Here is a 16,068-nt window from a genome sequence, read left to right on the forward strand (position 1 = left end):
TTTCAAGTATGTTACATCACTGAATTAGATTTATCACCCAGTTTGTACTTAAATGAGCTACCATTTGATTTTTATTTGGGGGGGGGGGGCTAGGATGAAAAATTTTGTCCTGCATTTTTTTTTAGTTGTACTGGGTAATCTCCGTCCTGCCTTTTTATTTTTCACTCTGTTCGGTCCTGCCTTTTTTTTTATTAGTTATTCTGACTTTTTTTACATAAATTGTTATCCTGCCTTTTTTTTTGACAAGTTGCTCATCCTGCCTTTTACTCAAAACTCCTGTCCTGCCTTTTTTCAAATTTCATCCTAGCCCCATAAAAATCAAATGGTAGCTCCTTTACCTGAGCAACACGATGGTTCCACATGTGGATTAGAATTTAGTTACACTTCCAGAGCCTGTTAGATCACCCTGGGTTTTTTTGGGGTCTGTGTTGCTTAATCTTTAGTTTTCTATGTTGTGTTTTGTATACAGTTGCTTGTCTTTTTGTCGTTTTTTTTGGGTTTTTGTGCCAAAATTTTGTCAGTTTAATCTACTTATGAGTTTGAATATCCCTTTGATATCTTCCACCTCTCTTTTATTAAGGTTTGGCTAGCCATAAAACCAGGTACAACCCACCATTTTTTCTTAAAATGTCCTGTACCAAGTCAGGAATATGGCAGTTGTTATCACATAGTCTGTTCCTATGTACTGTGGATTCATTTATTTTCGTGGGTACCAATTATCATGGATTGCGGAAAACTTTCCTTTTCGTGGATACGTGATTTTGTGGTTTTGCCAAAGTCTGCATGCAACCTGATAGAAATTTGTATTTCGTGGAACATTTAAATTCGTGGTTCACCTGTACCAGCGAAACCCACGAAAATTGGTACCCAACGAATAATAATGAATCCACAGTATATTGGTGTTTGTTTTTGTTGCAGTTCAGTGTTTCTGACTCTGTTGTTCCATTGTTTTCCTCTTATAGTTGATGTTTTACCCTCGGTTTTAGTTTGTAACCCGGATTTGTTTTCGCTTAATCGATTTATGCCTTTTGAACAATGGTATACTACTGTTGCCTTTATTTATTCTTTTACTTTATATGCATTATATATAAATCTTGTTTCACTTAATTTCGAACATTGATTCCAGATAAACAGGCAATATAAATCTTAATCTTACCATTATTATATTGTTAACTGAAACTTGATGGGCAGAATAAATGTGCCAGGAGGAAAAGTCATAGAAAATAAACTTTATTGGTAAAATTAAGAGAAAAAGTACAAAAAAATATTGATTGTAAAAAAATACGTAGTAAATATATAAGATTGTCTATTTTTGATAAAACACATTTCAAAATAAATAATTGATTAATTCTGATATGACCATAAATATCACAAACAATAAGATTCTCTTTTCTTTTCAAAAGCTATGCATCCATACTCTCTCATGTTTCCTGGTTCATTTTTAGCTTACAAAACAGGTAAATATATACGGAAAATACATGCACAGTCAAACCTGCTATAAAAGTTACCTCATTTCAGTGAAAACCTATCTTATTGCCCTGTACTTGTCCCAGTGTGGTAATGCCTATGCATTCTAAACCTTAATTCAAGAATCAAATCTGTTACAAGATCGGTTCCCTTTGGTCCAAATGGCAGTGGCAGATTCAGGTTTGGGAGTTGGGGTGGTGTAGAGGGCATATGCCCTCTCTTATCGGAAAAAATTTAATTTTTTTGCTTGAAATTGTAAAAAAAAAAAAAAACACATTTCTACCATTTTGGACAATTATGCCCCCTTTCATCGGACCATGGGTCCGTCCCTAAAGGAAGACCTTTATAGACAGGTTTGACTGCTATATCAGTTTGAATAGTACAACCTCCACCTCCAATCCAAACTTCAAAAAATATGTTTTATATCACTTTTTAAATTAACTTAAAAAAAAAACATGATTGCATTATCCTGTTTTTTATAAAACGACAATAACTTTTTCAATGATTCCATAAATAAAAAGATTAACATAATTCACTTTGAGAAAAAATATCTGATTAGAAGAAAAAATATTTTCAATGAGGTCCAACTTAGTTTTTGCATTTGTAAACTATTTTTGATGGATATATTCAACAATGATTACTCGTATCCTTGATATGTATATAAAACAAACTGTTCAAACAATAACACTAAAACAAAAAAGATGAACAATACAAGACTCAGCAACATTAATACAAAACATCACTTCAAATCTAAGAACAAAACTTCACTTCACCAACTTTGTTAACTTTGGTAACACATTAAAATGACTAGTATTAAAAATGAGGACATACACTATAAACAAAGTGTAAATGAGATAAAAAAGTTACACACAAAATTCACATCTCACCCTATAAATAATTCAGGGCCTCTCAGTAAACAGATATCTTCTTCTGACCAGGGACTAATTAAACTCTTTAAAGCCTACCCTATTATTTTTTTATGCCAGGAGACAGGAAACAAGTAAATATATATTTTTGGCCTGATCTGTTACAAAGACAAACAATTGTTACACACACATAAAAATTAATTGTACATATACATGTAGGACTCTGAACCCCGATGGTCACGCTGATGTGTGATGGTTTGATGCTGAAGTGCGATGTTGGCATTGTGACAATATCTTGTTGATGGCTATGCTAAGTGAGATAGTGGTAACACTGAAGAGCGATGGACTATATAAACTATAATTTCAATTCTTTTTATGTTGATGTAAAAGTCAATTTGTTTTTTAGAAGCAGTTTTTCAGGTTTTTAAGTTAATGAGAGGTATATAAACTTTGAATACTACAGAAACGAGGAGTGATAATAGATAGGTAGATCAAGACATGGAAAGATAACCTTCTGTAGAGGATATTTTTCAAAATCAACAAAAGGTTCTTTTTTTATGTACTATGAAGCGTGGAATTTTCTAAATACATACAGGTCCACAGACAGACTCTCCATATTATAATATGGCAAACAAGGAATTCATGAGAGGAACCAAGCAAAGATAAAATGTTAAAGCATAATTATATTCACATGAAGATAATCTCTCATTTAGTACGCAAGTGTAACTAAGGACATACATAGACAATAACGAAATCCAAATTTATATAATAACTATTAAAAAAATCTGTAGATTTTAAACTAGCCATCACTCGTAATATAGACTATTGCATACCAGTGAAGAAGCCATCACACTTCAGTGTCCCCATCCCTCCTCCGAGTCCTACATATTTGTATATCACAGATATTTCCAGATCATATGTACCCTGAGTTTTTATATATATCACAGTATAAGATAAAATAAAAAGATTAGCTCTAATAGGTCGTAATAAACATTTGATGTCATCATTTTGAAAATGGTGTTCAGGTAAAGCAAAAAACAACTGAAGATGAAATTATGACCAAATAATCAAATAAATCTGAGATGATTCTGCATCTTTCAATGCTTTGTTGGTAGTTTTTTTTATTTATTTTAAGTTTACTGTAAACTCAGAAATTATTGCGATGTTTTTATTATTGCGACAGGATTATAATCGCAATAATTTAAACTCACATTTTGAAATATTTTATATGAATTAAACAAGATTTTTCTCAATATATCGCAAAAATTAAAATCGCATTTTAGTTTAAAATGGCAAAATCGCAATAATAAATGCATGCAATAATTTCTGAATTTACAGTATTTAATATCTAGCAAAAAATTGAAGATGATGAATACTCATACACTGTCATAACTATTACATTATTCAACATGTTCAAGTTCTTATTTACAGTTTAAAAATTCTAGTACCCTGGGTTTACATTTTGTACCAGAACTAAATAAACTTTCAAATACAATTATAAAATAAGTTGCAAAATCTAGTTTGTACATGTATGTTTATAAAAACTTTTGATATGATCTACATATATTTCACTGTAAGTATCTATACTTTAAAGTCTAACCATCTAGTATCACCATGAATGATTTTATGACCAAAGCCACCATGTATCAGAATATTTTCATCCTTGGTAACACAACAAATATGGCCTGAACGCCCAACTTTACTCTCACCAATTTTGTAAAAATTGATACTTGGTTTGTCTGTCATGATGAACATATCCCCAACTGGTTTTCCAATTTTACTTCTCCCATCAAATGTTTCCCCTCCATGAATGAGTATTGCACCAGATGATTCTAAGGCAATGTGATGCTTGCGTCCACCAGGCATTTTCTCCATAGGTTTAAGCCTTCTGATGATTTTTTTAAATGATTCTGTTACTTTTTCATTATCAGGTGACCCACTTCTGTAACCACTGTGAACTTCCAAAAGTTGATCATTTCGACCCCCAAGTACGTATAATCTTGGACCAATGAAATTTGTTGTGTGACCTGACCTAGATTCTGTGGCCCGGCTGTATTCTGAGTAGGCAAATTTTCCAGATTCTATACTTCCAGTCAACATGTAAGCATTACCATGGATTTTGTCATCTGGTTGCATGCGTAACGGACCTTCACGACCAAGGATTAGAACTTTACCATTATTTAACAGTGTTGCAGTATGTGAACTCAACCCTGCATCAGATGGAAACCCCTCAGCTGATGGATATAACCACTTGCATTCTAAAGTGTCAAATACAAAGACTTTCGATGTTCTTGCTTTCCCATCCCAACCACCAATCAGGAGCAGATATCTATCTCCGATGGTAACACATGCATGATGACTTAAAGCAGGACTCCCTGGTACTCGGACTTCATTCCAGATCATGGTATCAAAGTTCAAGCAGTGTAGCTTATTAGAAGCCTCTATGCTGTTTCTGTCTATTCGACCTCCATGGACGTACAGAAATTGACCTATAAAAAAATATGAAAAAAATGTAATACACATAATTATAAGTAATAGTTATCTCATAAAAAAACAATTTAAGGATGTTCGCTCCTCTTGTTTTTGAATTTTTGCCAGATATTCGGAAACCTCTGGTTTTATCCATGTAATGCCAATAAAAATTTTGCCCACTAACCTGTACTTTTCTTTTCATAATTTTATTTCATATAGTTTGAAAAGCCATTTTTCAAAATCTTCTAAAATCCTTGTTATTTTTTCATAGTTTTTGAAAGAAAAAAGTTGCCAATGTTAAATGTATGAAAAATCTAGAGAGAATTATTTCCCGCCAAATTTCCAATGGCTTATATCTCGAAAACAAGCACACGTACCCTTCATATTTTCTGCTGTTTTAGTTTCTTTAATTATGTACTATCAATTTATAACAGTCTTTTAAAAAGCTTGTTATTTTGAAACAGAGTAGCGAACATCCTTAATGCTATAACTCTGGAATCAGTAAGGCAATGTATACAACTGAGACATTTTATATGAAAATATGAATTAGTGACAATAATAATATGACTAGCACCAATGACTTAATTCATTCTAAGTTAAAATAATAATTGGATGTTTGGAGTCATTTTTATTCCTTTCCTGTCTTAAACGACTGGCTTATCTGAGGTATGCAACTAGATGTGTTGGTATGACATGAATGTCCCCTCCTGCTGCCTAATTGTTTTATTAAATGTAAATATCTGGGAATTATATGAAAGACAAGATACCTTAAAATGTTGCCTTTGCATACCTAATAAAATTGAAAATGGAAATGGGGAATGTGTCAAAAAGACAACAACCTGACCAATGAGCAGAAAACAGCTGATTAAAAAACATACAAGACTAACAAAGGCCAGAGGCTCCCAACTTGGGACAAACACACACTAAAACTCAGTTCAAAAGAAGTCTGAGTCCGATGTCAGAATAGGTAACAAAAGAAACTAAGCAAAATGACAATGATACATAAATTAACAAAGGACTATCTAGCAGTTACTGACAATTTGCCAGCTCCAGACCTCAATTAAACTGATTGAAAGATTATGTCTTCATCATATGAAAATCAATCAAATCCTACCTCAGTTCAAGGGCCATAATTCTAAAATATGTCAGTCAACATGAACAAAATTATTTTACATAGTTACAAATTGGTGGAAAACAAAACACAAGTCAGATCATTTTAAAGCTTTTAATTATGATGAATAATATTCTATTTAATTCCTTATCCTTAAAGGCATATGATACAGTTACAGGGGAGATAATGACATACTGTAAATTCAGAAATTATTGCAAGGTTTTTATTATTGCGACAAATGCGACAGAGTTGTAAACGCAATAATTTAAACTCGCATTTTGAAATATTTTATATGAACTATAAAAAAAAACAAGATTTTTCTCAAAATCGTAAAAACTAAAATGGCATTTAAGTCTAAAATGACAAAATCGCAATAATAAATGCACGCACTATTTTCTGAATTTATAATAGCTAATGTAAAATGTTATTTTTGTGACGTCAAACTGCGACATATCGGGAAAAGATGCATTTTTTCGAGGGATTTTAATAATTAGTACATGGACCCCTCTTTTTTAAAATTGGCAATTGACTTGATATTGTTTCAAGATTATTTGTTCCAATTTTTATGAAGAAGTCACCGATGTAACTTTTTTAAAATTAGATAAATAAACAGGAAAAAATGCTGTTTTTTTCTAAAATCAAGAAATTTTTTTAAAAAATGAATCATTTACAAAGAATTGTTACACAAGTTTAAAATCCTACTTTTGTAACGAAGATATTCCAAATCTTCTTACAAAAAACTGCATGTATTTATCTTTTAAAATACAAAAGATAAGTATGTCTGTTCAAAGGATAGAAATGTCCAAGAAACCAAACTATTAAGTAAATGTCAAAAATTTCGACCCCATTTATCTCTAAATTTAGCACATGAAGATTTATTTTTTATGACATATTTGAATTGATTAGGTAAAAAATAGCTTGTATGCATATTTTTGTAAAAAAACCACCTTGGGATCAAAACAGTATTGTATGCCCTTAATAATTAAACAACAATCTATAAATTTTTTTTTTTTAAAGCAGTGTGTGTCGTTAGTAATTCATGTGTGTCATATTTGTTTTATATTAATTGAATTTTCATAAATTAGGCCATCAGTTTGAATTGTTTCACATTTTTCAATTTAAATCCAGAGCATTTTAGGCTGACTATACAGTATGTTTTTTTTCTCATTGTTGAAGGCCATACAGCGACCATTAATTGCTAACATCCACTTCATTTGAACTCTGGTGGACAGTTGTCTCATTTGCAATCATACTACATATCCTTATGTTTTTAATATCTTACCAATACAGGCTCCAACATGGAAGGCAAGACTTGGACCAATTGGACAGAAAATTTCCCAATCAGCTAACAAATGTTTACCACTGGAAGCCATCTACATTGTACGGTGATCTCTAGAGCTAATAGGGTTTCTTCTAAGGCTACTTACTTACATGATTAGCTTCTGTTTCTGTAAAACAATTTTACAATAAAACTAGAGCTCTAAAGAGCCTGTGTCGCTCACCTTGGTCTATGTTCATATTCAACAAAGGACACTCTTCAACATTGTAGACGAGAATAGAATTCATGACAAAAATCTCTGATCATTTCATCTGTTTAGTTTCTCTCTATCTTTTTTAGTTTTTGCTCAAAACACAAAAGAGGGTAAAAAATCCTCATTTAAGGGCAATCACTCCTATAGGGAGTGACAGTCTTATAACTATATCGGCAAAATTTGACCTTGTAGCAGATCTTGCTTTGCTGATTATTTTTGTGATTTAAAGTGTCTATTTATATTATCTATAATAATTTTTATCATATAAGGCAAAATGCAAAAAAATGGTAACAATCTTCATTAAAGGGCAATAACTCCAATAAGGAGTCGTCAGACGATTTCCTCCATATGTCTAAATTGTAGATCTTGTCTTGTTGATCAATTTTGCTAATTCAAGTTTCTATCTATCTATTATAATTTTTAAGATATAAAATACGGCAAAAAATCAAAAAATTGGTAAAAATGGTCATCAAAGAGCAATAACTCTAATAAGGAGTCGACTGACGATTTCGACCATTCGAATTATTTGTAAAACTGGTTTTGATGATCATTTTTGCAATTTAAAGTTTCTCCCTATCTATTATAATTTTCAAGATAATAGGCAAAATTGAAAAATAATGGTAAAAATTTGTCATTTAAGGGCAATAACTCCTATAAGAAGTCGTCTGACAGTTTTGACGTATATGAACAATTGGTAGATCTCAACATTCTGAACATTTCTGCTCATGTCAGATTTTCTCTATTTATAACGGTTTTCAAAATAATATTCAAAACTTGCATTTTACCCCTATGTTCTATTTTAAGCCATGTCGGCCATCTTGGTTGGCAGGCAAGGTCATCGGACACATTTTTTAAACAAGATACCCCAATGATGATTGTGGCCGAGTTTGGTTAAATTTGGCCCAGTACTTTCAGAGGAGAAGATTTTTGTAAAAGTTAACGGATGACGATGACGGATGCCAAGTGATGAGAAAAGCTCACTTGGCCCATTGGGCCAGGTGAGCTAAACAATTATATATATAAAAATTGTTGTTTGCTTAAGTTCAATAAGAACTTTTATGCTCTCAAAAGAATACAAGAAAGGGAGAATTGGCATACACAATAATCTGTGTGGTATGGGTTTTGCTCATTGTTGAAGGCCATAAAGTGACCTATAGTTGTTAACTTCTATGTCATTTGGTTTCTGGTGTAGAGTTGTCTCATTGGCAATCATATCACATCCTCTTATTTTTATATCAATGTAAGTTAAACATTTAGTGACAACACCTGTATTGTATTTTTTTTTATTTGGAGAATTTGGTGTTGATTGCCAAAGAGATTACTATGAGATGCATAAACACCTGCCTATTGTTAAAGACTCTATGTTGCACCCTAGATGTCTAATGGGTATTTGTTGTTGGTTTGCTATCTCATTGACATACATGTATACCCTACATTGGGTTTTACTCATTTATGTTGCCCCCTAGATGTCTCGTGAGTATTTGTGTTGTATGGTTGCTGTTTCATTGACGATATACCCAACATCAGATTTTACTGAACGAATAAAATTTAAATAGGTCTCTCGGGTCAACAAATTTCCAAAGTCTTAGCTTTGAAAGACACACAGCATATGTATTTGAAAGGGTTTACTGAAAGAGAAAAATGGCCTGTAAAATATAATGACTTCTGATTAATGCCCAAAAAATTTATAAGAAAATATTAAGTATCCTGAAAGTCTTGCTATGGCATACATGTACCTGTTATACCCAATTAGGCAATATTAGAAGATATAAAAGCATCAAGGGGGGGGGGGGGGATCCGGGGGTTGGATCCCCCTCTTGTTTGACGATCTATGCATTTGAATGGGGACATATAGTTGGAACCCCCCTTTATCCTGGGTTAGGAACCCCCCTTTTACAAATAGCTGGATCTGCCCCTGGCATCTAATATTATGGAAAAGAAAGGGTACATGTAAGTGTGATATATGAACATGTATCATGTGTATTGCTTCAATCATACTGATAAAAATTAAATGATACTTCTATTGAAAATATAATAACACAATTGCTATGATTTTTCTTATAAATTTTTTTGTCTTTTCTAAATCAACAGGTCATGCAGGTTGTGAGGATTCTCATACATGGAACCTCAATAGATGATTATTGTATCTGTAGTTCAACATTCCTATCAAATATAATGAACTTTAGAATTGAAGACTTTCATCCAAATAACTCAGATCACTGTCAAATAACCGTAAACATTTTTTGTAGTAATATAATGGGCCCTAAACAGGACATATGTAATCTTCGGAAATTGCCATCAGTCATAAGATGGTCTCCAATTTGAGAGCAAAAATTTATTGAAAACTCAAATTATGATAGTTTTTATAATATTTGTACAAAAGCCGAAAAGCTGATAGCAAGTGAGAACGCTGATCGATAAAAGCACATCAGAAGTGGATGACGTGGTTTCTGATTTTAATAAATTACTAAAGGGAGCAGCAACCCTAGATAACAGATTTGAATCAAAACTGCATAATAAACAAAAAAGAAGGAAAATTAAAAAACCATGGGTTGACAAAGTCTGTGATGTTAAATATAGGCATATAAAAGCTCTCTGTAGAACTTTAGGTAGGAATCCTTGGGATTCTAGTTTGAGACTAAAAATTTTTACAGAGAGAAAAAACTTCAACAAGCTTGTACGTAAAAAACATAGGGTCTATAAAAATAAAATACTCAAAAAATATACTTGACCTATCCGAGAAAAATCCTTCGGAATTTTGGAAATCTGTAAATTTATTAAAGGACAAAGCGAAGGAAGACCCTAGCTCCAATATTTCACATGATGAATGGTTGAAGTACTGGATCAACTGGAGTATACGGAAGAAATAGTTCTCATCAGCGGGTTATTATATGAGTGAATGGGCATTACATTTAATGGCTAATACGGACACATGGACACATGGACACATCGACACATCGACATATAGACACATCGACACATTGACATTTGAATTACTAGTATCTCAAATATTTGTTTGTTTGTTTGTTTTGTTTTGCTACGCCGTGTTAATTGGCAAACTAACGCCGAAGGCTATGTCAAAGAGCAATATAGCGTCGTAGGCTGTGTATAAGAGCAATAAAAGTTAGGGTTAAGGTAAGAGTAAGGGTTAGGGTTAGGGCTAGGGTTAGGGTAATGGTAAGGGTAAGGGTTAGGGTTCATATTAGGGTTTAGCCTTATCCTGCACCGTAGGTTTTTGCAAATTGTACTATAGCTACGTAGGTAGTGGCAATAGGCAAACTAGCACCGTAGGCTGTGACTTACATCAATCTTACGCTGTAAGCTGTGTTAATTAGCAATCTATCGACGTAAGCTACATACAACTACTTTGGTTGTGTCAAAAGGCAATCTAACGCCGTAGGCTACATACAACAAGTTGGTTGTTTCACATGGCAATTTAACGCCGTAGACTATGTCAAAGAGCAATCTAGCGCCGTAGGCTGTGTCAGAGAGCAATCTAGCACCGTAGGCTGTGTCAAAGAGCAATCTAGCGCCGTATGCTGTGTATAAGAGCAATCTAAGTTAAGGTTAATGTTAGGGCAATCTAACGCCGTAGGCTATGTCAAAAAGCTACAGCTATATCTCAAATATTTGTTTGTTTGTTTGTTTTGTTTTGCTACGTAGGTAGTGTCAATTGGCAAACTATCTCCGTAGGCTGTGACAAACATCAATCTTACGCCGTAGGCTGTGTTAATTAGCAATCTATCGCCGTATAATCTACATACAATTACGTTGTTTGTGTCAAAAGGCAATCTAACGTCGTAGGCTACATACAACTACGTTGGTTGTGTCAAATGGCAATCTAACGTCGTAGGCTACATACAACTACGTTGTTTGTGTCAAAAGGCAATCTAACGTCGTAGGCTACATACAACTACGTTGGTTGTGTCAAATGGCAATCTAACGCTGTAGGCTACATACAACTACTTTGGTTGTGTCAAAAGGCATTCTAACGCTGTAGGCTACATACAATTACGTTGGTTGTGTCAAAAGGCAATCTAACGCCGTAGGCTACATACAACTACGTTGGTTGTGTCAAATGGCAATCTAACGTCGTAGGCTACATACAACTACGTTGGTTGTGTCAAATGGCAATCTAACGTCGTAGGCTTTGTCAAAAAGCATGGTACTGTTTATTTAGAGATGTATGTTCATCAGCAATGTTGAGGAAACCGATTGTCCTTGGTGAGGCAACAGATGGGTTTGACACCAACATAGTTGAGATAGATGAGAGTTTATTCGGAAAGAAGCGGAAGTATCATAGGGGAACAGGAAACCAAAAGTATTGGGTATTTGGAATAACCGAGCGCGGTACAAGAAACAGTGTTCTTCAATTAGTGGAAAGAGATCGTAATACATTGCTTCCTATCATTAAGCGCTATTTAAAACCTGGATCAACCATTTTCTCCGACAAATGGGCAGCGTACGATACTCTATCACAAGAGGGTTATAAACATTTGTCTGTTAACCATAGTGTTTAGTTCAAGAGCGATGAGGGGTGTTGTACCAACTCAATAGAAGGTTGTGGGACTGGCTAAGCTTAGGATGAAAAAGATGAAAGGAATATTACCATCGAAAATCCCAATGTATTTAGATGAATTCATGTACCGATACAAATCTGGATTTTCAAATGGTGACATTTTTCATAATTTTATTGAAGACGTTGCTACCTTTTCACCAGTTACAGTCATTCTATCAGATTGAGATTAACAAGAACATTAATTAGTCAGACATTCCAGTTGCTCAATGAATAACGCAAATGTAGGCATGGTTAACAGAAAAAATAAAGATGTATTATATTATTTCTTCAACTTTCTGAAGTATAGTCTAATATACAATTAATAGTCATTTAAAATGTCGATTTGTCGATGTGTCGATGTGTCGATATGTCGATGTTTCGATGTATTGATGTGTCGATGTATCGATGTGTCTATGTGTCGATATGTCGATGTGTCTATGTGTCGATGTATCGATGTGTCTATGTGTCGAGGTGTCGAGGTGTATATGTGTCGATGTGTCAAGGTGTCTATGTGTCGAGGTGTCTATGTGTCTGTCATTTGAGACTACGTTTCAGGATTCGATATAATATTTGATACAACATTCATATCATTGCAGATGTATGAATAGTTAATTGGGTTAGGAACTACTTCTACCGTATATTACAGTTGAGCCGAAGTACTTTATAAATTTAATGAATTTTCAACATTGTAATAATTTTGATGAAAACATTAGTAGTATTGATTGTAATAATGATTGTTTAAATGATAGCATTACTGAGGAGGAGGTGTTAAAGGTTGTAAAAGACTTAAAGTTAAAAAATTCTGCTGGTTGTGATGGTATAACAAACGAAATGATTAGAGTGTCATGTGGTAAATTAGTTAAAACATATGTGTTGATTTTTAATTTGATATTTAAAAGTGAAATCTTTCCTTCTATATGGAGAGAAAATATTGTTAAGCCTATATTTAAAGGAGGGTGTTTTAATGATCCTTCCAACTACAGGGGTATAGCTCTTTCTAGCTGTTTAGGTAAATTTTTCTTAAAGATATTATCTACCAGGTTGGAGAACTTCCTTGAAACTAACAGTATATTACACAAGGAGCAAATAGGCTTTAGGAAAAATAGCAGAACAAGTGATCACATTTTAACATTAAAAACTCTGATTGACCAGACCTTTAAAAAATCTAAACAGCTATACACTTGTTTTGTAGATCTAAGAAAAGCATTTGACACAATCAATAGAGATGACCTTTTTCATAAATTACTAAAATATAATATAAAAGGGTCTTTTTTTAATATTTTAAAAGATATGTACAAAGATGTCTCTTTCTCTGTAAAATTAAAAGAGGGACTAACACAAACATTTCCCTCATGTGTAGGATTAAAACAGGGTTGTATATTAAGCCCTACATTATTTTCATTGTATATAAATGAACTGGTTGAAACGTTTGACCACAAATGTGATCCAGCAGGCCTATATGATAAACAAGTGTCTTGTCTTCTTTATGCAGACGATTTAGTAGTAATATCAGAATCTGCATCTGGCCTGCAAGATGCTTTAGATTAATTAAATATGTTTTGTGATAAATGGAATCTATCTGTTAATCTTAATAAAACAAAGATTATAATATTCAATAAAACAGGAAAAATTAAAAAACACAATTTCTATATATCATAATGGAAAACTACTAGAGCTGACTGATGAATACAAGTTTCTAGGTATAATTTTTAAACCATCTGGATCTTTTACTACAGCAAATGATCCGTTATCTAAAAAGGCTAGCAAAGCTATATTTTGTATTAGAAAATTATTATATTCTGAAAAGATGAATTTACTACCACATTTAAAGCTTTTTGATTCATGTGTTAAACCTATTTTATTATATAGCAGTGAAGTTTGGGCTACTTTTAGTTTAGTGAAACAAAATACTACCTATATTCATTGTATATAAATGAACTGGTTGAAACGTTTCACAAATGTGATCCAGCATGCCTATATGATAAACAAGTGTCTTGTCTTCTTTATGCAGACGATTTAGTAGTAATATCAGAATCTGCATCTGGCCTGCAAGATCCATTAGATGTATTAAATATGTTTTGTGATAAATGGAATCTATCAATTAATCTTAATAAAACAAAGATTATAATATTCAATAAAACAGGAAAAATTATTAAAAAACACAATTTCTATTATAATGGAAAACTACTAGAGTTGACTGATGAATACAAGTTTCTAGGTATAATTTTTAAACCATCTGGATCTTTTACTACAGCAATTGATCAGTTATCTAAAAAGGCTAGCAAAGCTATATTTTGAATTAGAAAATTATATTCTGAAAAGATGAATTTACTACCACATTTAAAGCTTTTTGATTCATTTGTTAAACCTATTTTATTATATAGCAGTGAAGTTTGGGCTACTGTTAGTTTAGTGAAACAAAATACTACCATCAAGTCAAACTATGCAAACTTTAGTCCAAATAAGATTCAAATCAAATTTGCTAAATTTTTATTGGGTGTTAATAAAGGTGCTGTGAATAATGCTGTACTTGCTGAATTAGGTGTATTCCCACTTTCATTGTCAGCCCTTAAAAATACAATTAATTTCTGGATTCATATCATTAATATGAATAGCGAGAGTATGGAAAAGAAAGCATACAGTGAAAACTTTAACATGTCTAATGGTTTTTGTAGTAAAATAAAAGTGTTAATAGGTAAACTTGGTTTTCAGCATGTTTGGGAAAATCAAAATACTATGTCAAAGACAAAATTACTTTTTTCAGTTCAAAAGAAATTAGAGGAGGAATTTATAAAATCCTGGAAACAAGCTCTTTTTTGTGACTCATAGTCATGGTAATAAACTAAGAACGTATTGCAAAGTTAAAAATAATTACGAATTAGTAAAATATCTCATACTGGACCTTAACAAAAATGTTATTTCTAAAATGGTAAAAATTAGAATTAGTAATAGCAAACTACTAATAGAAGTTGGTAGATATACTAGAACACCTTTAGAACAGAGAATTTGTCCACTTTGCAAGGATGGAATTGAAGATGAATTCCATTTCCTCATTAAATGTAAAGCATTAGAATTTAATAGAAATATACTCTTTTGTAATTTAAGTGATATAGTTCCATCTTTTGTTATTATGTCTGAACAAAATAAATTTAGTTTCATTTTGAAAAGTAATGATACTGACATTTGTGCTGTATGTGTAGCTGGAATAAGCGATATGTATGATTCGAACATTCATTTAAAGCAAACATAATGTTGTTAAGGACTGTTGTAGTATTAAAGCTTATTGAAATAGCTTGAAGTGATAATATAGTATGAATAACACCTCCACGCAATGTAGATATAAAATATGTGTACTTTTGATTTTGATTTTTATAGATTCCTAAAAGGCATTATTTTTTTTAAAGCAAAAATTAATATAGCCTTTCAACATGTTCAAGACATTATAATTATTTTGAGCAAATCCAGATTATACCTCAGCTGAACATGGTTTCTTTTGGGCATAATAAATGTTGATGTACACAGAAGTTTGACTGCCATGACGGTCATTTTTTTGTTTTATCACTGTAGATTGGTTTGGGGGAATAATATCCATTTATAGGGATATAATATACCAATTTATGTGGATCTTCCCCTAACTGTCATGACTGTAAAATTCAGTTAAAATCAGTATTTACAATGATTTAAATTTATTTTTATTAAAACATTTCATTGGATGCCAAACTTTATTTATATTGATGTGTTATAAACAGTTTCAATCACATGTGGCCATCTTAATATCATGCTGTAGCCAGGCATTTCTCTGGCATCTAAAACTGTCAAATTAAACCAGGGCACCTGTTGAAGGGGAGATAACCAAATGAGCAAAATTAATATTTAATGGAAATTTTCACTTTAGAAATGATTTGAAAAACGTACAGGTTGTCTACATGGATAATAAATGGTTCATAAGATGTTTACCGATATAACACTGGCTTTAATCTCAAATCAAAAAGCATTTTCCTTCTGTTTACAAGTTTGTTGACCTGACGGAAGTACCCGGATGTCTATTCCCCCATAGTTCGT

The 16,068-nt window shown here is 32.5% G+C and overlaps 1 protein-coding gene across 2 annotated transcripts; it reads right to left on the reverse strand.

Moving 5' to 3' along the window:
• Positions 1–1,213: 1,213 nt before the first annotated feature.
• LOC127723229 (kelch domain-containing protein 9-like) lies at positions 1,214–16,061 on the reverse strand. Of its 2 annotated transcripts, XM_052229792.1 has the most exons (4): positions 15,964–16,061; positions 15,188–15,206; positions 7,199–7,364; positions 1,214–4,822 (listed from the first exon to the last, which is right to left on the reverse strand). In XM_052229792.1, exons 3-4 carry the CDS (start codon positions 7,287–7,289, stop codon positions 3,915–3,917), a joined length of 999 nt encoding a protein of 332 aa, XP_052085752.1. In that variant the 5' UTR covers positions 7,290–7,364; positions 15,188–15,206; positions 15,964–16,061; the 3' UTR covers positions 1,214–3,914. The 2 variants fall into 2 exon arrangements, with proteins under 2 accessions (XP_052085752.1, XP_052085751.1); XM_052229791.1 differs by lacking the exon at positions 15,188–15,206.
• Between the last annotated feature and the right edge of the window lie 7 nt (positions 16,062–16,068).

The sequence above is a fragment of the Mytilus californianus genome, unplaced genomic scaffold (assembly GCF_021869535.1).
Source record: "Mytilus californianus isolate M0D057914Y unplaced genomic scaffold, xbMytCali1.0.p SCAF_13, whole genome shotgun sequence".
Classification (NCBI taxonomy): Eukaryota; Metazoa; Mollusca; class Bivalvia; order Mytilida; family Mytilidae; genus Mytilus; species Mytilus californianus.